The sequence below is a fragment of the Melopsittacus undulatus genome, chromosome 19, assembly GCF_012275295.1.
Source record: "Melopsittacus undulatus isolate bMelUnd1 chromosome 19, bMelUnd1.mat.Z, whole genome shotgun sequence".
Lineage (NCBI taxonomy): Eukaryota > Metazoa > Chordata > Aves > Psittaciformes > Psittaculidae > Melopsittacus > Melopsittacus undulatus.
Genome location: NC_047545.1, coordinates 2,419,911 through 2,443,173, shown reverse-complemented (window position 1 = coordinate 2,443,173; position 23,263 = coordinate 2,419,911). Strand labels below are relative to the sequence as shown.

Below are 23,263 nucleotides of genomic sequence, written 5' to 3'. Positions count from 1 at the left end.
GGGGGAGCTGGAGCCAGAATGATGCTGGAATGTGAGAAAGTCTCCTCTTGGCCAGGAACTGCAGCAGCAAAGCTGTTTCCTTCCCACAGGCTGCCTCACTGCATCCTGCTCCCTGTTACAGCCCCACAGCTGAGGGACTTAGTGCGGCAGAGCCAGCCCTCCTCTTGGGGGGCTCCCTGCACTTGGGGGCCACCCCATGGCTGTTACATCACCCCAGAACTCAGGAGGGGCCCCCTGTCCTGCTGTTCTCAGCGCCACTGGCTGCATGGAGCCGTGCACGGGCCATGGGAGCTGCTGCTGACGGGGGCCCCATGCCTGCTGCAGCCCCTCCATCATGCCACGGCTCAGATGCAGGGTTTGGGGAGCCCCAAGAGCCCCCACACGTGCGTGTCCCATCCCCATCTCCATCCCCATCCTGCCGGACGTCCCTGGGGCTGGGTAACGTCCCCAGCATCTCCTTCCTGTGAGTTATTTAAAGCTCAGCTCTGGGGGTGCAGGAAGCCTGTGAAGGCTCAGCCAGGGATGGCCTGGGAGGAAATGGGGAAGAAAGAACCCCAAAAGCAGCGGCTGGAGCGCTGCCTGCCCCCCAGGCACACGCACCCATAGGCCTGCGGGTGCTGGTCTGGGGGGTGCCCAGTATCACCCGTGCATGGGCTCAAGGGGTCCGTGGGTCCCGCCCGCCAGCACCGCCCCCCCCCGCTCCATCCTCCCCATCCTCCGAACGCAGGAATCCGTCTGGGGTAAACAGATGAGTAAAGCGGAGCCGAGCCGGGAGCTGCTGAGCGGCCGGGACCTTGGGGCTGGGACCTTGGGGCCGGGGCTGCGGCTCCGCTCGGCCGGGGGCAGGTGAGAGCCGGGGCCGGGGGGGCTCTGGGTGCGCGGAGAGGAGCCGGCAGCGGGGGGGGGGATGGAGGGTCCGAGCACGGACGGGAAGGACAAAGAGCTGGGACGGACGGAGGGGGATGGACACAGACTGGGACATGGGAACGGAGGGGATGTGATGGGTACGGGGGGAGCGGGACTGCACAGACACCTGGAGACCCCCCGGGGTGACGGGGACGGGCGGTGCCCCCACACCGCGCTCTGTGCCTGTCCCAGGCCACCCCCAGCACCGGTCACCCCACACTGGGGCAGAGCCCCCCCGGCCCCCGTGCTATGGACACAGCCACCGATCCTGGCAGGGGCTGTTACTGCTCCCGTGTCACTGCTCCCCATCAGTGTGCTTGTCCTGGGTGTCCGAGGGGTGTCCCTGCTCCAGGACCCCAGCAGCGGGTCCCCTTGATGGCTGTGGGTCCAGGGAAGGATGTGGGAGCCCTGCTGGGTTCCTGGCCCCATGGTATGGCTGTTACCCCATCATTATCCCATCATCACCCCAGCTGATGTCCTCCAACTGCTCCGCCACCCAGAGTGCACCATATTGGGGGTGGCGGGTGCTGGGACCATCCCTGTGCCCTGTGGGGTCACCTGCAGGAGGGACATCGGCTGGAGGGGCAGATGGGGGTCTCTTTATGGTGTCCCCTTACCCAGAAACCTCCCTTCTCAGCACCCCCCAGCCCCTGTCCGAGGAACCGGGGAAGTGATGGGCTGGGAATGCTGATAAGGAGCAGCCGCCTGTGCTCCTGCTCCGCCTCCTGCCTTCCCCTCCCTGAGCTCGGATGTGGCCAAGGGCAGGAAGTGGGGCCCGGGCATCCCATGGGGCATCTGTGTGATGCCAGCCCTAAGCCCTGTTAATATCCACACCATCCAGCACCTCTCACCTCTCAGCTGCTCCTCTCCCTTTGCCTTCATCTGCAGGAGCTCCCTGGAAGAGGGTTTGGCTGCATCCAGTAACCTCAAAACCAAGCACAGCCTCAGGGTGTCTGCTCCACAGGACGGTGAGTGAGGATCCCCCATCCCACGTACACCCCATCCAGTGAGTGCCTCTCCTCTGCTGTGTGAGGGGCAGTGGCTGGATGCCTTATCCCCTCTAAGAGCTGCACAGTTCCAAGGCAGCTCTGGCCAGGGCAGTACATGGATGCTCAGCCCTTGAGCCCCCCCTTGCACCATGCCCAGTCCTTGGGCTGTGGTGTCCCTGGTTACCCCAGCTCTGCCGGCAGTGAGGGTCCATATCATGGAAGCTCCACGGCAGGAGGGGAAGGGACATGGGTGATAGTGGGGTTTGGGGTGTGCAGTGTGGAGCTGGCACTGTGGGGAGAGGGGTGACATCCTGCCACACAGCGACCGTGCACCCAAAGGGAGGTCATGGTGTGCCACATCCCATGGCTGTGAGCCCACAGGTGATGGAGGCAGCTGGGCAGCATCATCCCATGGGTCCTGATCCCCAACCAGTGCAGGAAACACCCTGGGACTGGGAGGACACAGACATGCTTGGGGACAGCACCCAGGCACGTCAGGAGACACCTTGAGTGGTACCTCTGAGCTGGGGCATTACCGTGGGGGTCTCAGGGGGATGCAGGAAAGGCTGGTGGGTCCACAGAGACCTGGATCCATCTCACTGAGGCTTGACCATGTGCCTCAAGGGGACTGATGCCTCTGGGGCCACTGCAGCCATGGGCGGGGGGGGACAACACACAGAGCAAACAAACAGCACGAGTTTTCACTCTTGTCTCATGGAAAAAGCCAGGGCAGTGAATCACCCCCATGCTCTGCCAGCGGGACAGGGACAGGGATGGGGATGTGTCCTGCTTCCACCCCATTCCCTGCTCCCCAGTGGCCATTAAGGGTAAGAAGCTGTGGCTGCCCCATCCCTGGCAGTGCTCAAGGCCAGGTTGGACACAGGGGCTTGGAGCAGCTGCTCCAGTGGAAGGGGTCCCTGCCCTGGCAGGGGTTGGAGCTGGAGGAGCCGTAAGGTCCCTTCAACCCAAGCCAGGCTGGGACCCTATGTGGACAGAGGGCAGAGGCCAGTGCCACCCTGCACAAGGAACGTGACACTGTACAGAGGTGACAGGTAGGAGCAGAGCTGAGCATCCCATGGGGGGCACCAGGCTGGGGACGGTGGGGGGGAAGCAGGACAGGAACATCCAGAGCCTGAGGAAATGGGTCCCAGGAGGAAGGGGGGTCTGGTCCCAGGGTGGGCACCCATTCCCCATTCCTGGATCTGCTGGTGCCATGATCCCAGCACCCGCCGCATTTGGTTAGAGCCTCGCGGCAGCAGCACCCATGGCTCAGGGCCCAGGACGGTTAATCCTGACCAGCTGCATCCCATGCTGCGCCAACCCCATGGTGCTGGTTGGTATCCCCCCACCACAGCCCCACATCTGCTGCCCTGAGTGGGTGCTGGATGGCTTTGGCCATGGGGGACCAGCCCCAAACCCCCACCTTGTTTCTGTTCCTGAGAACCCTCTTGGTGCACTCCTGTGGTGTCCCAAGCACCAGAGGGATGTGGAGCTGATGGAGCGAGGCCAGGGGAGGCCATGGAGCTGCTGCGAGGGCTGGAGCAGCTCTGCTCTGGAGCCAGGCTGAGAGAGCTGGGCTGGGGCAGCCTGGACAAGAGAAGGCTCCTGAAGGGGAGACCTGAGAGAAGCTCCAGTGCCTAAAGGGGCTGCAGGAAACCTGGAGAGGGGCTTGGGACAAGGGATGTAGGGACAGGCCAAGGGGAATGGCTTGAACCTGCCCGAGGGGAGACTGAGCTGAGCTCTGAGGCAGAAGCTCTTCCCTGGGAGGCTGCTGAGGCGCTGGCACAGGGTGCCCAGAGAAGCTGTGGCTGCCCCATCCCTGGCAGTGCTCAAGGCCAGGTTGGACACAGGGGCTTGGAGCAGCTGCTCCAGTGGAAGGGGTCCCTGCCCATGGCAGGGGTTGGAGCTGGAGGAGCTTTAAGGTCCCTTCAACCCAAACCAGTCTGGGATTCTGTGACTGTCCTCACAGGGCCATCCCACAAGATCAGTGCCAGCACCGGTGGGGCACACACACCATAGAGCCAAGCCAGGAGTACACCCAAGGGGGGGGGGGACATGGGTCCCTCCAATGGCAGCCGGTTGGACACGTGCTTCGGAGCTTTCAACGCTAGTGACGGGCGCAGCCCTGCACAGAGCAGCATCACCTCCCCCTGGTTCTCCACAGCCTTTGGCTTCATCGGCCTCGGATCCAACCTCTTCGCCCTCTGTGTCCTGCTCAGCTCCTCCCGCAAGCTCTCCAGCCAGACCCGCTCCTCCTTCCTCATCTTCCTCTGCGGGCTGGTGGTCACTGACTTCATGGGGCTGCTGGTGACGGCCTCGGTCATCATCCCCTACCACTTCATCAAGTTCACCTGGGCCAAGGTGGATCCCGGCTGCCACCTCTGCAACTTCCTTGGCTTTTCCATGGTCTTCTTTGGGCAGTGCCCGCTGCTGCTGGGAGCCACCATGGCAGGAGAGAGGTTCTTGGGCATCAACCGCCCCTTCTCCCGCTCCACCAGCATCTCGAGACGCCGCGCCTGGTCCATCGTGGGGCTGGTGTGGGGCTTCTGCTGCCTGCTGGGGCTGCTGCCGGTGCTGGGGCTGGGCCGGTACACGCTGCAGTATCCTGGCTCCTGGTGCTTCCTCACCCTCCTGCCTGACACCGGAGACATCATCTTCTGCCTGGTCTTCGCTCTGCTGGGCATCTGCTCTGTGCTGCTGTCCTTCGTCTTCAACACAGTGAGTGTGGTGACTCTGTGCCGCGTCTGCCACGACCGGGAGTCGGTGCAGCGGCGCCGGGACAGCGAGGTGGAGATGATGGTGCAGCTCGTGGGCATCATGGTCATTGCCACCATCTGCTGGATGCCCCTGCTGGTGAGGACCTGGCTTCACTCCCCTCACGCTCCTGGTGGGGAGTTGGGTCTTCGTTTTCTCACCCCCACCATGTCCCTTCTGAGTCTTAGTGTCCCTCCATGTTCCTCCTGGTGATGTCCCAGGTTTGGGGGTGTTCTGGTGATGCCCTGAGACTTGGTGTCCCTCTGCCACTGCTCTGTCTGCTGGAGCTGAATGATGGGCTCTGGGGCTCAGTCCCACACACAGGCAGAGCAGGGCCCCCAGACCCACCCAGGACCCCTCTCCAACAGGCTCAATGCCCAGCCTGGACCCTCCTCATCTCCCTGACCCCAAACCCCCCCATGACCTCTGCATGGATCCCCCCCACTGACACCTTTCCACTTCTCCCAGATCTTCATCGTGCAGATGGTTCTGCAACAGCTGCCAGCCAAGGGGCAGCTCCAGATGCTGCCCATGGAGACACAGAAGATGCTGCTCATCTACATCCGCATGGTCACCTGGAACCAGATCCTGGACCCCTGGGTCTACATCCTGTTCCGCCGGGCCGTGCTGCAGCGCATCTACCCTGGGCTGCGGCCACAGCCCTCCATGGCCTCCCTCTACCCTGTCTTCAACCTCTCCCTGCGCTGCAAGCTCAGCCCCAGCTCTGTCCTGCAGTAGTGCCCCATGTGGGGACAGAAGCCTCCCCCACCCCAGGGTAACCAACGGTCCCCATCACCCGCACCCACAGGTGCTCCTCAGCACCCAGTACCCAAAGGGGAGGAAGCAAGTGTGAGGCTGCTCCCCCACCTTGTCCCCATCCACATGAGACCCTCAATAAAGCAGCTCTGTGCCCACTTGGGTGGACACAGGGGGCACAGAAAGAGGAACAGCCCCTGGGCTCCTCCACTCCCTGTTTACTGAGCCACAGCCATGTTTTGGGGTGTGCAAAGGGGAGCGGGGAGGGGATGGTGCCCACACTGCCCCAGCCTCGGGGGCAGCTCTGGGGACCCCTCCTCGCTACTCCTGCCCCTCTTGGCAGGGGCTGACAGCTGCCCACAGCTCAGCCACGAACTCCTGGGGGAAAGCGAAGTCCCCAAGCACCGAGGCCAGGCCATGGGCGAGCTGCACCGCGCTGGTGCTGTCCTGTGCCACCTCCACCATGGTAGAGGCTGCGGACGAGAGGAGGGTCAGGACCAGTTGGGGGGCAGGGTTAGGGGCATCCACTGCCCCTGTGCTGCCGCTCACCCCCCCCACACACCCAGCTCGCTGTCCCGGATGCCCATGTAACTCTCCAGCAGATCATCCACCCGACGTGTGGCTTCCTCTTCGCAGGGGCTGGGCTGGAGGAGGTCAGGGGGTGACAGAGCAGGGACCCCAGTCCCACCGAGCCATGCTCATGGGTGCCCTCAGCAAGGCACCCACTGGTGCAGGCTCACTCAGGAGCATTAGGGCTCCTCTTGCAAGCTCTGGGCACTGCATTTGTGGTTAGGGACTCAGGGTGAGGGGTTCTTGGGGGTCTTACCCCCTCCTCCAGCATGGCCGGGCCTTGTGCCCGCAGCCGCAGCGTCTCCTTCCCACTGCTCACTCTGCCTTCTCCCAGGGCCTTGCTGCTCCTTGTCCGCTGCCCAATCATGTCTGCAGCCCAGGAGGGAGGTGAGGGCACCTCAGAGCCCCCCTGACCCCAACCTGACAGGCCCCAACCCCACACCCGCATCCCAGCCCACGTGTGTCCCAGCATCCCATGGTGAACTGTGCCAGGGGCTGCTCACAGGCAGCGTGGGCATGGGGACACCCATGGGCACAGGGACACCCGTGGGCATGGGGACACCCGTGGGCATGGGGACACCCGTGGGCATGGGGACACCCGTGGGCAGGGGGACACCCGTGGGCACAGGGACACCCGTGGGCACAGGGGGTCTCCCAGCTCACCAAAGGCCTTTTTGGGCTGCACAAGGCGCAGGGTGAAGGGCTGAGCCCGGGGCAGCTCCCGCAGCATCCGCGCCACCTCATAGTGCCTGCAGCCCACGATGGTCTGGTCGTTGATGGCCTCGATGCTGTCCCCAACACACACGGCCTGGATCCGGTTGATGATGCTTCCCTCCTTGATCCTCTGCCGATGGGGGGGACACAGCCCCATGGTGGCACCAGGGGAAGGACAGAGTGACCCAGCACCCACCTCACCCCACACACCAAACCCTCCCATGGCCAGGCAGGGCCCTCCCCACACTGGGGGAGACCCTCAGGAAGGTGATGGGGGGAGCACAGTGCAGGGAGGGGGTCACCCCAGGGGGGTGGTTCACCTTGATGAAGGCATAACCAGCCCCGTTGTCTGTGATGGTGAGGCCAAGAGCATCCTCTGTCTTGGTCACCTCCACCTCCTTCGTCTCGCCGCGGACATGTGCAAAGATGAAGTCCTCCAGCCCGATCTGCCCCCCCCAGCAGCTTCTGCATGTCCACCTTGTGCGTGTTGAGAGTGCAGAAGAGGATCTGCCCCCGGGAGCCTCACGTCAGCTTCCTGGGACCCTCCCTTGGTGCTGCCAGGGCAGGGTCCGGGGGGCACCCCGGGAGCAGCCCCTGCCCACGTCCCCCTCACCTCAGTGGGGGAGATCCCGAAGACCTCCGCGATCCTGGCGTAGAGCTCCTTGACGTTGGTGAAGCCCTCGATGTGCCCTGTGGGGCTGCCGTGTGCCAGCTGCGCATGGAACACCAGCCTGGGGCGCGCGCGGGGGGCACGGGGCGCGGGGGGCCCCTCAGCTGAGGGAGCCTCAGGGGTGCCCGGTGCCTGCCCCACACCGTTCTCCATGGGGCTGCCCTGTGGGGGCTGCCGGCCCTGCCTGCCTGCCTGCCGCATTGCTGCCCGCACCGCTCAATTATAGATGGTGCTGGGCTGAAAGGTGACCCTGATGCTGGGAACCTGAGCTGGGACCTGGGATCGGGTGAGCTCTGCCATGCACAACGGGCACCAGCTCCACCGCACCTGGGGCGGCTGCAGCACGGGACGAGGGGCCAGGATCTCTGCTCCACACCCCAAACCCCTGGGGTTAGGCCCAGAACAGCTCCAAGTATTAACACACTGGGCCCAGAATGGACCTTGGCTCCATCGCATCCTTCCTGGAACTCAGGGCAGCCCAGAAACAGCCGTGTGCTGGGCTGCAACAATAGGAGCCTGAGCAGAAGGTCATGATCCTGCCCCTCTGCTCTGCTGAGACCCCACGTGCAGCACTGTGTGCAGCTCTGATGTCCCCAGCTGAAGGACAGGGAGCTGCCTGAAGGCCAGGGGAGGCCATGAGGATGATCAGGAGCTGAATCAGCTCACACAGGAGACAGGCTGAGAACATTGGGGCTGTTCAGCCTGGAGAAGCTGTGTGGAGACCCCAGAGCAGCTTCCAGTGTCTGAAGGGGCTACAAGGATGCTGGAGAGGGGCTCTGCATCGGGGATTGCAGTGATAGGACAAGGGGTGATGGGTTCAGAGTGAAACAGGAGAGGTTCAGGTTGGAGATAAAGCAGAAGCTGTTCCCTGTGAGGGTGCTGAGGCGCTGGCACAGGGTGCCCAGAGAAGCTGTGGCTGCCCCATCCCTGGCAGTGCTCAAGGCCAGGTTGGACACAGGGGCTTGGAGCAGCTGCTCCAGTAGAAGGGGTCCCTGCCCCAGCAGGGGCTGGAACTGGCTGAGTTCTAAGCTCCCTTCCACCACAAACCAGTCTAACCCCCTGGCTGCTGCACCCCAACATCCCTGCAATCCTGGCCCCAAGCATGAATGCACTGAGCCCAGCCTGGTTTTCTCCAATATTTATTTGCTCCAGCTCCCATCCCAAGCCAAGCAGCCACCAGGAGATGGCAACCAGGAGAATAAGAGAGCACAGACCTCACAGGCAGGAGCCAAGCAGGCGCAGTCCAGCCCCAGGTTGAACCCAGGGCTCCATCCACGTCATGCTAAGTAAGGAAATAAGACACTCTAACAACAGTCTGAGACAGGTGAGAGGCAGCCCCTGGGAGGGCAGGGCCAGGACACAGCCCCCAGTGTGGTGGTCCCACTCTCGGATGGGCTCAGGCAGGAGCCCAAAGCCTGTGTACGGGGTTGGGGCCAGCTCCCCATCCAGAAGGATTACTTTGTCTTTGCCTCTGCTGTTGCATATGGCAGGAGCTGCCCTCCCTGGTCCCAGAGCCAGTGGGAAGGAGGTGACAGGTAGGGGGTTGAAGGCACCCATGGAGAGGATTAAATAAAGCAAGAGGAGGGCAGAAGGGAACATGCCACCTCAGCATTGCAGGACAGGGCAGCAAGAGGCTCCCTTAGCTGCTCCAGGGGCCAGGAGGTACCCGTCTGCTTCCCTTCCAGCACAAGCCAGTTAAAAGCAGCCACTATGTGACGCTGGAAGAGGCTGTAACCCACAAGCCACTCATCCATCACCAAAGAGCCCTTGGGGTGTCTCTGAGCTGGAGCAGCAGGAGCTGGGGGGCTCACAGGGTGTGTGGGGGATTGCTCACAGCCACAACACCATGTCCCTCACAGCCCTGGCACCGCTTGGTCCCCAGAAGCTTGATGTCCTCAGAGATGGTGCCCCAGGGCCAGGGGTCCCTGCTCATGCCTCTGGTGAGGGGTGGAGAAGAAAGAACCGGACCCCAGCAGAGACTGTCCCTCGTGTGAGCTCCAAGGGACAGGGCCAGGGTCCGGCCAGCCCTGGGCTCCAGAGGGACTGGTCCCCTTCACAAGTGATCACTGGAGAGGGAAGAAAGAAAAGCTGAGTTACAGGAGGTGAAGCTTCTCTCTCTCAGCCCTCTCCATCCCCCACTTCGCTGCTCAGCCCTGCCATGGGCTGCCCCAGTGCTCACCAGGACACACCAGCTCACCTGGCTATCCGGGACAGGATCTCCTTGATGCGCACCACCAGTTTCTCATGCTGCAGTGGGTTGCTTTCGATGGCACTGTGAAGTTTGGCCATGTAGAAGTCCAGAGTGCTCAGTGTGGGGGTCTCCCCAGTGCCTGTGGGGCAGAAGCCCAGCTAAGCAAGGCCAGAAAGTCTCCATCTAGCCTGGCCCAGCCCATCAATGCTGGTGACAGGACCCTGAACCCTGCAGCAGGAGAGCACCCACCACAACACAAGCCCAGGAACAAAGGGATTTGGACTGATCTCTGCCTTGTGGACACAAGGGTGACTATGGCTCAGGAGGAAGATGGTTCCCAGCCTGCCCTACCCCACTATAGGGGAGCCACCTGACTGCCACATCCTTGGGCACCCTAAACTGCTCCAAAATCATACTCCACCATCAGATGAGTGTCTATCACCACCCCACTGCCCTGTTTATACCACATGCAGAGCTCCAGGATGCCTCCCTGCAGGTCTCCACAGCCACCCCAAACTCACCGGGGATGGGGAGGGAGGCGAAGCTGGCGGTGAGGGCCTGGCGCACAGACTGGAGCTGCTGCTGCAAGGCCAGGGTCTGCTTCTCCTCCTGGGCCAGCTCCTGCTCCAGCTTCTCCTTGGCACAGTTCATGCTCTCCGTGTGCTTCTGCAGGATAGCATTCTGCTCCTCAAACTCTGTGTTCATCTTCCGAAGGCGCCTCAGCTCTGCCTCCCGCGCTGCCAGGACCACACAGCATCAGCAGGGACACCCTTGGCTCTCCCACGTCCCAGGCCCAACCATGGAACCCCAGACTGGTTTAGGCCGGAAGTCAAAGCTCCTCCAGCTCCAACCCCTGCCAGGGCAGGGACCCCTTCCACTGGAGCAGCTGCTCCAAGCCCCTGTGTCCAACCTGGCCTTGAGCACTGCCAGGGATGGGGCAGCCACAGCTTCTCTGGGCACCCTGTGCCAGCGCCTCAGCACCCTCCCAGGGAACAGCTTCTGCCTAAGAGCTCAGCTCAGTCTCCCCTCGGGCAGGTTCAAGCCATTCCCCTTGACCTGTCCCTACATCCCTTGTCCCAAGCCCCTCTCCTGGTTTCCTGTAGCCCCTTTAGGCACTGGAGCTGCTCTCAGCTCTCCCCTTCAGGAGCCTTCTCTTCTCAATCCCTTCCCCAAGACATGACTCATCCACGAGGTTCAGCATTACCAACCACAGGTCCAGACCCTGTATCCAGCCTCAGAAGGGACCTTCCACAGCCTGGATCTCGCACCCAGTGCCAGCTGTGGAACTGCCCATGGGATACAGACTGTTGCCCATGCAAGCTGCTGCAAGCACTAGCAGCCCCCACCCCACAGCCCAGCCCCTCACCTTTGTTTTGGTCCAAGAACTCCTCTGTGAAGATGGGCACATCGAAGGTGGAAAAGGTGTCACTGCACTCACCAGCCTGGGGGACAGATCGGGCAGGGCTGAGCACAGCCAAGGGGACCCAGTTTCCTTGGGGCTGGGCAGACAGAAGGCACAGGGACAGGGCAAGGGGTGCCCCAGTTTCCCCACACACAAGCAGACTGGCTGGGGCCTTACCTTGTGCGGGTGCCCGTTCAGCAAGGTGTTTGCTGCTGCAGAGCCCATGTCCTCTGGAAAGGAGGGAGAAGGTTACCCCTAAGAACCAGCCCAGCAGCCCCCAGTGCTGGCCAGTGCCCCTGACAGTGCTTGGCCAGGTCCTGACAGTGCCTCCTGCAGCCACTGCTCCCCAAACACACCTTTCTTGATCTTTTTCTCCTGGATCTTCTCCGTGCACATCTTGTAGGCCTCTGACTGTTGGTATTCCCGCAGCTCCTTCATGTACTGCTGCTTCTCCCGCTCTGCTTCATCCAGGTACCGCTGTGGACACAGAGGGGCCTCAGCCTGGCCCCAGGCTCCCAGGGGCTGCTTGACTCCCTTCCCCACTGCTTGAGGCTTCTGCTGCCCACCCTACCACTAGTGGGACAAGCAGACAGAGGGGTTTAGGTGGAGGCAAGTACCTGCTTCTCTGAGAGCTGCAGCTTGCTCCACTCAGCCCCCAGCATCTTGGTGATCTCTGGGAAGGGCAGGTCAGGATGCTGCGTGCGGATCTGCTCACGCCGCTCATTCAGGAAGCGCACGTAGCCTGTAACTGGGGCTTTAGGGCCGTTGGGAAGGATCTTCTTCCTCTTCTTTCCCTTGGGCCAACCTCTCTTCTTCACTGGCTGCCACCCAGCGAAGGGAAAAGGACAAAGCATCATGGATCAGAGCACACAGTGCCACCACAATGCAGGACACAAGAGCAGCATGCAGAGCCTCCTGGGCCTCCCATCCCTTGAGGAATGGTCAAGGACTCCTTGAGGGTCACTTGGCTGTGCCCAGGCTGCTGAAAGGTGAGTGGAACCACAGCCCCAGGCTGGGCAGTCTCTGTGGGGAGGGATGAAGGGACTATAACTCACCTCCTCTTCACCATGTGGCTTCTCACCACTTGTTCGTGCCACCTCTCCCTTCTCCTGCTTGATGGCCACCAGGAAGTTCCCATGATGAGCTTTGCTCGTGGCATGTCTGCAGCCAAAGAGTGCCCATCAGAAAGGGCTGAGGAACTTCTGGAACCAATGGTGACACCTCTCCTAACTCCTGCCCGTGTACCCTAACCCAAACCTGCCACCAGCCCTGGAGCCCCTGCTCCCAAGTGATGGGAGGCCACAGTTGAGTTGATGGCACTCAAGCAAAGCCCAGCACCAGACAGTCCTAGGCACAAAAAGGCTGCCCCAAAGCCCAGGGATGACCCTGGGATCTGTCAATGACATTTGGAAGGGAAGCAGGAGGCACAAGTCCTGCTTTTGAGATGGGTAACAGCAACAGTCACTTCCCTGCTAAGGTAAACACCTCAGCCAGGACTCCCAAATGGCACCAACCAGTTGATCCTCCTCAGTAAGGGAGGAGAAGCTGTAGGGGTTTAGATCCTGGCTCCAGGGAAGCATCACCCACACCCAGCACAAGCACTGCTGGGGATAAGGAGCAGCCTCAAGGCAGAGGATGAGGGCAGGGCACTGCTGCTGGCTTGACCCACTCCAGCCACAACTGCTCCATCAGGTTCCTGCCACCACCACCGAGACACACCAAGGGCTCCAACATGGGGCTGGTGGCCCCAGATCCTTCTGCCCCAGCTCACTGCTCACCTTTACAGATCAGGCTTCAGTGGAGGATGTGGGTCCAGCAGAGCCTCCCTGCCCCAGCCGAGTACATGCTGCCCCACTGTGACCCCCCTGGCTTTTCCTGGAAGGGACCTTAAATCTCACCCAGCTCCAACCCCTGCCCCGGGCAGGGACCCCTTCCACTGGAGCAGCTGCTCCAAGCCCCTGTGTCCAACCTGGCCTTGAGCACTGCCAGGGATGGGGCAGCCACAGCTTCTCTGGGCACCCTGTGCCAGCGCCTCAGCACCCTCACAGGGAACAGCTTCTGCCTCAGAACTCAGCTCAGTCTCCTTCCGGCAGAGGCCCCAAGAACACACAGCACCCCCGGGCCGGCACCGGGGGCAGCCCGCGGGGGGGGGCAGCACTTACAGCATCCCGGCCGGCAGCTGCTTGGTGCTGTGAGCCATGGTCGGGGTCCGAGCCCTGCGGGACAGAAACGGGGCTGGGACGGGAGCAGCCAATGGGGCCTCCCCCCAGCGGGCCCCGCTCAGCCGCTGCCGCTTCCTGCCCTGGCCCCGCCCCTCTATTATTATGCAAATGAGGTTCTCGCTCCGCCCCTCCCATTGGCCTCCCGCGCCGAACGGAGCGGATGGAGCTCAGCGCGGATTGGCTGGAAGGGATTCGACGTCAGAGGGAAGCGGCGGAGACAACGGCGGAGGGAGGGAAGGGGACGGCCGGTGCTGCGCGCGCGCCACTACCTGCTGGGCCAATCAGCGACCGGCGTGGGGAGGGCACCGCCTTAAAAGGGCAACGGCACCAGGGAGCGGAAGGGGGTCACTGTGGGTGACACCAGTGCAGCCCTCCGGGGGGGTGTCCCGGGAGGAACACGAGGGGAACCAGTGACCCCCCTGTGCCCGGCGCCCCCAGTCCCATTGCTCCCAGCGACCCCAGTTACTGCCCCCCCACTGCTCCCATTACTCCCACTACCCCACGACTGCTCCCAATGGCCCCAGCGCCCACCCTCCCCTCCACGGCTCCCAGTGACCCCAGTACTGCCCATACTTGTTCCAGTCACCCAGTGCCTACTCAAGATGAGGTCTCAATGACCTCAGTACCCTCAAACTGCTCCCAGTGACCCCAATACGCATCCAAGTGGTGGTACTTGGTTCCAGGCACACTAGGACACCCCACTGCTCCAAGTGAGCCCACTATCCATCCAAGGGGTGGTCCCAGTGACTCCGCTAGAGTCCACACTGCTCCTAGTCACCTCAGTACCCACCCATGGGGTGCTCCCAGACCCCCAGTATCCCCCCCGCTGCTCCCAGTCCCTCCAGTAGCCCCCACAACTCCCAGTGGCCCCAGTACTGCTTATACTGGTCCCAGTCACCCGGTACCTACTCACGACGCCCTCCTGTACCCGCCGCAGCCCCGATCGCAGTGAGTCCGGGGGGTGGGCAGAGCCCAGCCCGACGGCGACGGACGACCCAGGGACCGCCCCGCCCGTCCCGCCCCGTCCGTCCCATCCCATCCCGCCGGCATGGCGGAGCCTTGCCGGTGCCGGTGCCGGTGCGGGCAGCGCCGGCTCTGCCGCTGCGGCTCGGCTCAGCTTCGCGGCCGGGCACTTCCAGAACTATGCCTGCGCCGCGCTGTGGTTCACGTCCCTGCTGCTGTTCCTGCACAGCGCGCTCGGCTTCCGGCACCGCGCGCGGTGCGGCCTGCTCTGGCCGGGCAGCTGGCGGACGGGCTCTGCACCCCCCTGCTGGGCTACGAGACCGACCCGTTCCTTGGGCTGCGGCTGCTACGGCGGAGGAAGTCCTGGCACCTCGCCGGTGGGTGCGGGGCCGCGCTGGGGGGGGGATAGGGGGCGGCCCTGGGAGCGGTTGGGGGTCAGCCTGGAGGTGCCTTTCTGGCTGCGCTTTGGGCGGAGCTGAGGGAGCCAATACTCTATGTGTGATTCTATCCAGGTGCTCTGATTGAGGTGCGTGCCGCGGGCAGCTCTTGTGGGTGCAGGAACTCGGGTGCCTTTTGGGGTGCTCTGGGTTGGAGATTGGTGACCCTCGAGAACTGTCTGCATTGCTCCGGTGTGAATGGGAAATTCCTTGGGTGGGGCAAACTGAGGTGAGATCTTGGCCCCAGGGGAGCTTTATCTGGGGGCTTCCTGTGTGTGGGACATTGGGAACCTTTCTGGGTTCTCTGAGTGCAGATTGGTGGCCCCAGGGTGACTTTCTGGGGTGAGCCTGGTTGAGGGACAGGAACAGCCCATCCTAGGGTGCCCTGGGTGGAGATGATGCCCAGGGGGAGCCTCTCTGCACTGCAGGATCAACCTCTGTTACCTTTCTGGGGTGCCTGGTGAGGGGGGGCAAACATCAAAGGTGCTCTTTGGAGATGCTGAGTGGAGAGAGGTCCCTCAGGCACAGCTGGGGAGGGATACCATGGTGTCTGTGGTACCATCCCCATCCCAATAGCTGTGACACAGTGGCTTGGTGCTGCCTTGGGCTCCCACTGGCTCTCAGGCCATAGACTGAGTGTCCTGTGCCCCCATGTTTGGGTGTCACTGAGTCAGGTCCAGCTTTGTGGTCAGCGAGTCGATGCTGTGGCTGAAACATCTGTTGTTACATCTCAGCTTCCCTAGGAGGCCCGGGATTTTACCAGGACCTTGCCAGTGGCCCAGCACTGCTGGGTTGTCCCTATGCTGGCCCTGGGCCCTGTTTGCACTGGGGAAGGCAACCACACTGGGGAGAAAGAGCCCTGTGTGAACACAGAAGGAGGCACCAGGGGCTTGGTGTTATTGACATCTTGCACCATGCCTTGGGGTCAAACTGTTGAGGAGGTGCAGGGGCTCTTGGGGATGCTTGTGTTGTGGTCATGTGACCTGGATGAGGTCCTCGTGTGCAGGAGCCTGCCAGACCCTGCAGAGCAGCTGTTGGCAGTTGTTTTGCAGAAACATCCACAGGCAGAGATAAACCAAGTGGATGCACAGAGAGGACAGCTGTCGCATGGGGTGGTCTTATCTTAGTCCCCAGACTTATCCTCAGCCAGCCGCGCTGTGCAGCCCGTGATACCTGATAAGGTCCTGATGTCCCCGGGGTGCTTCTGGGTGAGGCAGGGAGTGTGTTGAAGCTTCACCCTGCTGGGCTCAGCTCAGAGCTTGTTTCCGAGATTTAGGGAAGTGTCTGGTGCGTGCTTGTCTCCTCCCTGGGCAGCTCTGCTTCTTGCTGCTCCCAAAGGAAGTCCCTGATCACCCTTTTCCGGCTTCAGCAGCATGGCTGGAGGCTGCTTCCCTGGCCAATCAGGGCTGTTGTGAGGTCCAGCAGACCCAGGGTGATGCTGTGCTCCTCACACTGTGGCTGATGCTCCGTGTGGGAGCGCGCTGGCAACCTGCTCTTCCAGCAAGAACACCTGTGAAACCACAGCCCAGGGGTGGTTGTGGTGCAGACATCACGAGTTTGCTATCGGTAGCATCTCCCCAGTGTAGCACTGGGCTTCCTGGTGCTGGTGGTGCTGATGGCTCAGCACCACATCAGCTTCTCCTGGGAGGCAGTTTTCCAGCCATAGCATTCTGGTAGGATGAATGTCTCTTTGCTGCTCTCTGAGGCCATTCTGGTGGTGCTGTCCCAGCCTCCCTGCCCAGGGAAGCCTGGTGGTTCTGTGGTCCTGCCCCACAGGGCTGGTTGCTGAAATCGGGGACCAGGAGTGGGAAAAGCAGGTGGTTTTGGGGGCTCCCATGGCCTCTCTTGGGCCGTGTGGGCTCCCCAGCACCCCTTTGGCTGCTGGTGAAGCCACGTTCACTTGGGCAGATCCAGGTTATGTGGTGCGGATGCATGGCAGAGGACCAGCTCCATGCGGTGGCCCTGGTGTTTGATGGTGGTGATGGGCCCAGGGTGGATGTGGAGGCTGCAGCAGCCCTGGGTGTGCAGCTCAGCCCTGGGTGTGCAGCTACAGCCCTGGGGTTGCAGCTCCAGCCCTGGGTGTGCAGCTCCAGCCCTGTGGATGGCCTTAGGGGATGCAGAGTCGATCCTGGCAGGACCAGAGGTCTGGTGGCAGTTTGAACCTGTCCCACGGGTTCCGTGGGCAGACGCCCGTGGTGGAGCAGAGCCGGGTGTGAGCTCCGGAGCAGCAGAGCCGGTGTGAGCTCCGGTCACTGCAGCAGAGCCGGTGTGAGCCCCGGGCAGCAGAACGGGTGTTGAGCCCCGGGGCAGCAGAGCCGGGTGAGCTCCGGAGCAGCAGAGCCGGTGTGAGCTCCGGGGCAGCAGAGCGGTGTGAGCTCCGGAGCAGCATAGCCGGTGTGAGCTTCCGAGGCAGCAAGGGGGGAGGGCCGGTGTGAGCCCCGTGGCAGCAGAGCCGGTGTGAGCCCCGGGGCAGCAGAGCCGGTGTGAGCTCCGGAGCAGCAGAGCCGGTGTGAGCTCCGGTCACTGCAGCAGAGCCGGTGTGAGCCCCGGGGCAGCACAGCCGGGTGTGAGCCCCGGTCACTGCCTCAGACCCGCTCTGTAACCCTGGACAAGGGGAAGCAGAACCATCGGGTCCCGGCTTGCCCCACGCTGGCGTCCCCCGCGGTCACGCTGCGGCTGAGGGAGGAGCCTGACGCTGCCCCTGACTCAGCGGTGACCGGCCGTGGTGGCTCAGAGCATGGGTCACATCCGCTCCTGCCCCCCGAGCGCTGCCCGGGGCTGGCCCTGCTGCCCTTGTGTGGGTATGGAGAAGGGAAGGGGGACCCCAGATCCTTGTAGCCCCCTCGGGGCCGTATCGCTCCGGGCAGACGGCATGGCCCTGGTCTGGTTATCGTGTGCAGGAGGTGAGAGGAGCTCCTGGTGTGACCGTGTGTGAGGGTCCTTGTCCTGTGGCCAGAGCGGACGGGAGTGGCTGAAGCACCTTGGCAGAGCTGCTGGCTCTGCCGTGTCCCGAGCTGGTGCTGTTGTCCCAAGGAAACAGGCTTGCAGCCTCTCACTGCTCTGCTGTGTTCCCAGCACCACGTGCGTCCTTGGTCCTTCCCCTTCATCTTCAACCCCTGCCTGGCCTGCAAGGAGAACACACCACAGTGGGCAGCCTTCATCTACTACCTCCCCTTCATCATCATCTTCCAGTTCGGCTGGCAGCCACACAGGTCTCCCACCTCTCCCTCATCCCCGAGCGGTGACCAGTGACCTGAGAAGGTGGAGCTCACAGCTTGTTCCGGTGAGCACCGGCTGTCCCCTCTTGCTATGTCCCTTTGCTTGCATGGTGAGTGGTCCCCTGGGTGCCATGGCACATGTGAGCCCTTGGACCCAGGACCAAGCTGGGCCGTGTGGTGTCCTGCAGAATGTGTCCCAGTGGCTTCTGGGGCTCTGGTTGGTGGCCCCAAAGCTTTGGTGCCAGGAGTGGTTTGGAGGCAGAGTGTTGGTAGGCTTCCCTGGGGCACTGGTGGGTGATCTCACAGGAACAGTCACCCCAGATGCCCCTGCCTTGCACAAGCTGTGCCCATAGTTAGTGATGGGCCTCAGGGCCAGCTGGGCATCACGTGCAGCTCTGTGCACACGCCACTCAGTGCTGCTTTATCCAGAGGGATCTGGACAGGCTTGAGATGGGGACTCTCCCATTCAGTGAATGAAGTTCATTCACACAGATGATTCTGTGATCTGTGGGGATCAGGCTGAGGGTTTATCAGCTGGAGCAGGAGTGGGAGGGAAGTCCCGTCTAGCAGGTGAGTGGGGACCAGCTGCAGTGCAGTGGGGCAGAGGATGTGGGGCAGTGCTGCGGTAACTGGGCTCCAGTGCTGGTTACTGGCACTGGTTCAGGCAGCTTGGGGCATCCTTGTGGCAGATGTGAGCTGCGACTGAGAGTGAACAGGGTGGCCCAGAAGGATCATAGACTCACAGCTTGGTTTGGACTGGAAGAGACTTTAAAGCTCATTTAGCTCCAACCCCTGCCATGGGCAGGGACACCCTCCGCTAGAGCAGGTACTGTCTCCCCTCAGGTATGCCTTCACAGTCATGGCCAACATCACCGTGTATGGCCTGGCCTGGCTCCTGCTGAACTTCCAGGTGGACCAGCCTGAACTCATAGAGCACTTAGGCCCCCAGGATGTCCCTATATTCCGGGTAAGTGGCCTTGGAGTCCCCTCTTCCTTGGGTGGGACATGGCTCAACTGGGGAGGTACCAGAGGGAGTGAAATAGCAGCACCCTAAACATCACCCACTGCACGGGCTGGGGGTGGCTGATGGGCAGGCAAAGGACAGCCCCTGCCATGCTCACCCCCTCTGCCTCACCCAGAACCTGTCCCTCATTGTGGTGGGGCTGGGGGCCGTGTTCTCCCTCATCTTCCACCTGGGCACCAAAGAGAAGCCGTACCCATGGGGCTCATCAGCCCAGCCAGAGGAGAGCACCCCCCTGCTGCAGAAGGAGCCGAGCCCTCTGCGTCCACTGCTCATCTGGAGGGACTGGCTGTGGGAACCTGCCTTCTATCAGGTACCTGCTGGGGTTGGGGGGTCCTCTGGCAGTGAGATAGGAAGATGAGAATGAAACCTGGAGAGGAGCTTTGGACAAGGGCCTGTAGAGGGAGACTGAGCTGAGCTCTTAGGCAGAAGCTGTTCCCTGTGAGGGTGCTGAGGCGCTGGCACCGGGTGCCCAGAGGAGCTGTGGCTGCCCCATCCCTGGCAGTGCTCAAGGCCAGGTTGGACACAGGGGCTTGGAGCAGCTGCTCCAGTGGAAGGGGTCCCTGCCCGGGGCAGGGGTTGGAGCTGGAGGAGCTTTAAGGTCCTTTCCAACTCAAACCACTCTTACTCTATGGGTGGTACTGGGCACCCACCTACCACATCAGGGGCTGTCCCCTTCTCAGAGGACATCTGCGCCACAGCAGGGTTGGGCACAGGAGGTGCCAAACCTCCTGTTTGCACAGGCTCAGCAGTGCTGCCCTGTCTGTCCCTCACAGGTTGCAGTGCTCTACATGTCCACCCGGCTCATCGTCAACCTCTCCCAGGCCTACATTGCCATGTACCTGACCAACTCGCTGATGCTGCCCAAGGTTGGCACAGGGCAGGTCCCTGCTCCTCTGTCAGGGTGCCATGGGCAGGGGTCCTGTGCTGATGGTCTGGAGCTTATCTCCTCCCTGTCCTCATTTCTTGCAGAAATACATCGCCACCATCCCCCTGGTGATGTATGTCAGTGGCTTTCTCTCCTCCTTCCTCATGAAGCCTGTGAATAAGTGGTTGGGTCGAAATGTGAGTCCTGGGGGCCTGATGAGGCTTGAATTTGACCAAAGGGAAAGGTCCATGGGCCAGATGCTGACCACACAAGTGTGCAGAGCAGTTGGCACACCTCAGCCTGGCTGGAGAGCAGGAGCCCCTCATGCATCCTTTGCCAGTGATGCTTTGCTGCAGCATGGAGTAGTGGGCAGGGGGGCATGAGTCTATCCTGCACACTCAGGTCCACAGTCACCTGTGGTCAGCCCCATGATGCCCATGGGAGGCAGAGGGAGGGTCTGGCTGAACCACCCTGGTAGGGATGGGGACACCCTGCTCTGCACTGCATCAGGTGCTGCTTTCTGGTGCTCCATCTCCCCTGGTGACTGGTGTCCCAGTGCCAGGCCTCCTGCCTGCAGCTCTGCAGGGCTCTGGCTGTAGAACACCTGGAGCACCACAAGGCTCTTGCTGCCTGACGGCTCCTTGCTTAGAACCAGCTGGAAAGGAGCCAGGGCTGTTGCCTGGGTGCTCCCCATGGCCATGCTGGGTGCCCGCTGGGCCGGGAGCTGAGCTCTGCCCTCTGCCTATGTCCATGCTGGCCGGAGCAGCTGACCTACTTCGTGGGCATCCTGGTGATCCTCAGCTTCGCCTCCTGGGTGACCCTGGTCAAGCAGATGGGAGCAGAGATCTACGGGGCGGCCGTGCTGCTTGGGGCTGGCTCTGCCACCATCCTGGTCACGTCCCTCTCCATGACCGCAGACCTCATCGGCACCAACACGGTCGGTACCTGAGTTCTCCCGTCCCCGGGGATGGAGATCCCTGCGAGGACGGGCCCTGCTGCAGTACCAGCTGTGCCCAGCAGAGGGCACACGGCTCTCGCTGCGCTGTGTGCAGCCCATGAGCTCTCCTCTCCCGTTGCAGCACAGCAGCGCCTTCGTCTACGGCGCCATGAGCTTCACGGATAAGATGGCCAACGGGCTGGCCGTGATGGCGATCCAGAACCTGCACCCGTGCCCGTGAGTGTCCCTCCAGCCGCATCACCTGCGGGCCAGGCAGCAAACACCCTGCCTGGGAGCAAGGGGCATGGGTGGAAACTTGCTCTGAGTTGTCATCAATACCTCCCAGCTTCTCCTAGGGCCCCAGACGAGGGCTGCATCTCCAGGCACAGAAGGGGGGTTGGGGAACCCAATGGGGTACAGCTGCTTCTCCTTGTCCTGGACCTTTCACCTCCTAGTCCTGGCACTGTGGGCATGGACCTGCTGTCAGGGCACTTTGGGCAGCACTGGTCCAGCCTCTGGTCCTGCCCATGAGCCATATCCCTGCCCTGTCCCTGCAGGTCTGAGGTCTGCTGCTCTGAGTGTGCCAGCTTCTACCACTGGGTGATGGTGGGGGTCACCGGAGGCGTTGCCGTTGCCGCCATTGCCTCTCTCTGCTGCATCATGGTGTGGCCAATCCACGTCCGCTACCGTGAGTGGGGCTGGGGGCTCCAGGAGTGCCGTGTCCTGTGCCAGCCTGGGATGAAGTGTCCTTCCCAATGGGCAGCAGTGGGAGCCTGACCCCGTGGCAGGGCTGGCGGTGGCCTTGCCACGTATGACTGTCATTGGGCAGACAGGACCATCCTGCACCTGGCACTGGGAGCTGTCCCTGCTGTGCTTTGCCCTCCTGGAGGGCAGGATCCAGTGCTGCCTGCTGGCCCCCTCAGGCCATCACTGAGGGGTGGTGGTGGCCACATGTGGGGGCAGAAGTGCCCCTTGCCAGGCTGGAGATGCCCACACCAGCACTCAGTGGTTCTATGACCTGCATCTTGCTGTGGGAGGGGGGAGGGCTCAGACCCCCCAGCACTGCCTTGGGACTCCTGATCTGTGCCTCCCATCCCGCAGATGCCGTGTGCCTGAGGGGGCTGAGCAGAGCCGGGACCTGCACCGGGATGGAGAGCACAGAGGGCAGCGGCCGGAGCACCAGCATCAACTGAACCGGGGCCGTGCCCTGCACCGAGAGCTCTGCTGGGGCAGCCCCGGGGGGGGGGGGTGACCCCGGCCCTGCCTCGTGTCCCCCCCACCCGGCCGGGCACTCCCGGAGGAGCCGCCTGTGCTGGCACAGGCCCAGGGCTGCGGTACAGCCCCTGCGGGAGGGGAGTCCGGACACACGGCACTTGGGGACGGTTAAAACCCACAGACACAGCCAAGGCCCTGACCGTGACTGCGCCCGGGGGGGGCTCTGGGGGGGGGCTCCCCGCTCCCGCAGCATCGGCCGACCGCAAGATGGCCGCCCTCAACAACCATGGCGGCCGCGCCCGCAAACAAAATGGCTGCCGAGGAGGAGCTCTGGAGCGTGATAATTGGGTGCTCCGCGGATGTCCCGCCCCCCGGGATAGCCAATGGGAGGGCTCGTCTTGGAGCCGAGGGGACGTCGGGGCAGCAGCGTGGGGGGTGTGGCCGCCTTCCTGCGGCACGGGTCACGTGTGTGCGGCGGGTGCGGGCATGCGCAGCGGGGCAGGGCTGCCTGTACCGGCACGGGTCACGTGTGTGCGGCGGGTGCGGGCATGCGCAGCGGGGCAGGGCTGCCGGTACCGGCACGGGTCACGTGTGTGCGGCGGGCCCGGGCATGCGCAGCGGGGCAGGGCTGCCTGTACCGGCACGGGTCACGTGTGTGCGGCGGGCCTGGGCATGCGCAGGGGGGCAGGGCTGCCTGTACCGGCATGGGTCACGTGTGTGCGGCGGGTGCGGGCATGCGCAGCGGCGCAGGCCGGTGCTGCAGCCCCACGTGTGTGTGCTGTGGGTACATGCACAAGGGCCAGCCGGGGGTCATGGCTATGTCCCAACACCCCATGGAGGGGGAAAGAGGCTGGAATCATAGGACAGCGTCACGTGGTCTGGAATGTCTCTCCCATGCAGGGATTGCTCTTGCCCAAGACGGGTCCCTGGGGTTGATGGGGTCCCCCCAGGCCCCCTCCCACACAGATCCATCAACCCATTACTCTGATTGAGGGGCTCCCCAAGGAGGGTAGAAACTCAGGCACGAAGAGCTCCTCACCCCTTCCTCTCCCTCGCCCCGATCCCTCAGCCCAGACCTGGGGCAGAGGCTTCCACTCCCCTTCCATGAGGCAGATCCAAGGCTGGTGGCCAGGGAGTACTGGAGGTTCTCATCCTCACCCCTGACCAGTTCTGCCCCGCAGTCTGTGGCGTGGTCTTGGACTTCCAGCCGAGAGCCTGCTTGAGCACGGGGGTGGGCTTTGTGTCCATCAGGGCTCAGGAAGGGGACACTCATGGGCTGTCCCCACCACTTGGGGGTGCCCTTTGGAGGCAGTGGTATGTGATAAGGCTAGAAGGAGGGGCCATGACCCTAACTGGGGGGACTGAGCAAGCAGAAGAGCTGCCCCATCTACCCCCAGCCAGACTCCCACTACTCCCCCCCCCACCTTTCT

General features: G+C 62.8%; 4 protein-coding genes across 5 annotated transcripts; 2 read left to right on the top strand and 2 right to left on the bottom strand.

The window, feature by feature from the left end:
- The first annotated feature begins 506 nt into the window (after positions 1-506).
- On the top strand, positions 507-5,556 carry TBXA2R (thromboxane A2 receptor). Of its 2 annotated transcripts, XM_034070843.1 has the most exons (4): positions 507-846; positions 1,795-1,874; positions 4,060-4,748; positions 5,118-5,556. In XM_034070843.1, the coding sequence occupies exons 1-4, from the start codon at positions 650-652 to the stop codon at positions 5,385-5,387; spliced, it is 1,236 nt and encodes a 411-aa protein (XP_033926734.1). In that variant the 5' UTR covers positions 507-649; the 3' UTR covers positions 5,388-5,556. The 2 variants fall into 2 exon arrangements, with proteins under 2 accessions (XP_033926734.1, XP_033926735.1); XM_034070844.1 differs by lacking the exons at positions 507-846; positions 1,795-1,874 and having other exon boundaries at positions 3,881-4,748.
- A 76-nt stretch (positions 5,557-5,632) lies between these two features.
- GIPC3 (GIPC PDZ domain containing family member 3) lies at positions 5,633-7,671 on the bottom strand. The gene is given in 7 exon segments (XM_034070858.1): positions 5,633-5,878; positions 5,968-6,049; positions 6,232-6,344; positions 6,639-6,819; positions 7,010-7,144; positions 7,146-7,196; positions 7,303-7,671. Coding segments are annotated over 7 exon segments (972 nt in total). The 5' UTR covers positions 7,561-7,671; the 3' UTR covers positions 5,633-5,726.
- Positions 7,672-8,482: 811 nt separating this feature from the next.
- On the bottom strand, positions 8,483-13,257 carry HMG20B (high mobility group 20B). Its single transcript, XM_034070857.1, has 9 exons — positions 13,115-13,257; positions 12,008-12,113; positions 11,570-11,773; positions 11,309-11,429; positions 11,130-11,182; positions 10,917-10,992; positions 10,072-10,287; positions 9,557-9,689; positions 8,483-9,425 (listed from the first exon to the last, which is right to left on the bottom strand). The coding sequence occupies exons 1-9, from the start codon at positions 13,150-13,152 to the stop codon at positions 9,413-9,415; spliced, it is 960 nt and encodes a 319-aa protein (XP_033926748.1). The 5' UTR covers positions 13,153-13,257; the 3' UTR covers positions 8,483-9,412.
- MFSD12 (major facilitator superfamily domain containing 12) lies at positions 13,151-22,157 on the top strand. The gene is given in 14 exon segments (XM_034070920.1): positions 13,151-13,257; positions 14,112-14,401; positions 14,404-14,518; positions 17,650-17,663; positions 17,666-17,773; positions 17,776-17,835; positions 18,614-18,759; positions 18,932-19,126; positions 19,590-19,682; positions 19,786-19,878; positions 20,448-20,618; positions 20,761-20,855; positions 21,176-21,306; positions 21,720-22,157. Coding segments are annotated over 14 exon segments (1,710 nt in total). The 3' UTR covers positions 21,812-22,157.
- Positions 22,158-23,263: the final 1,106 nt, after the last annotated feature.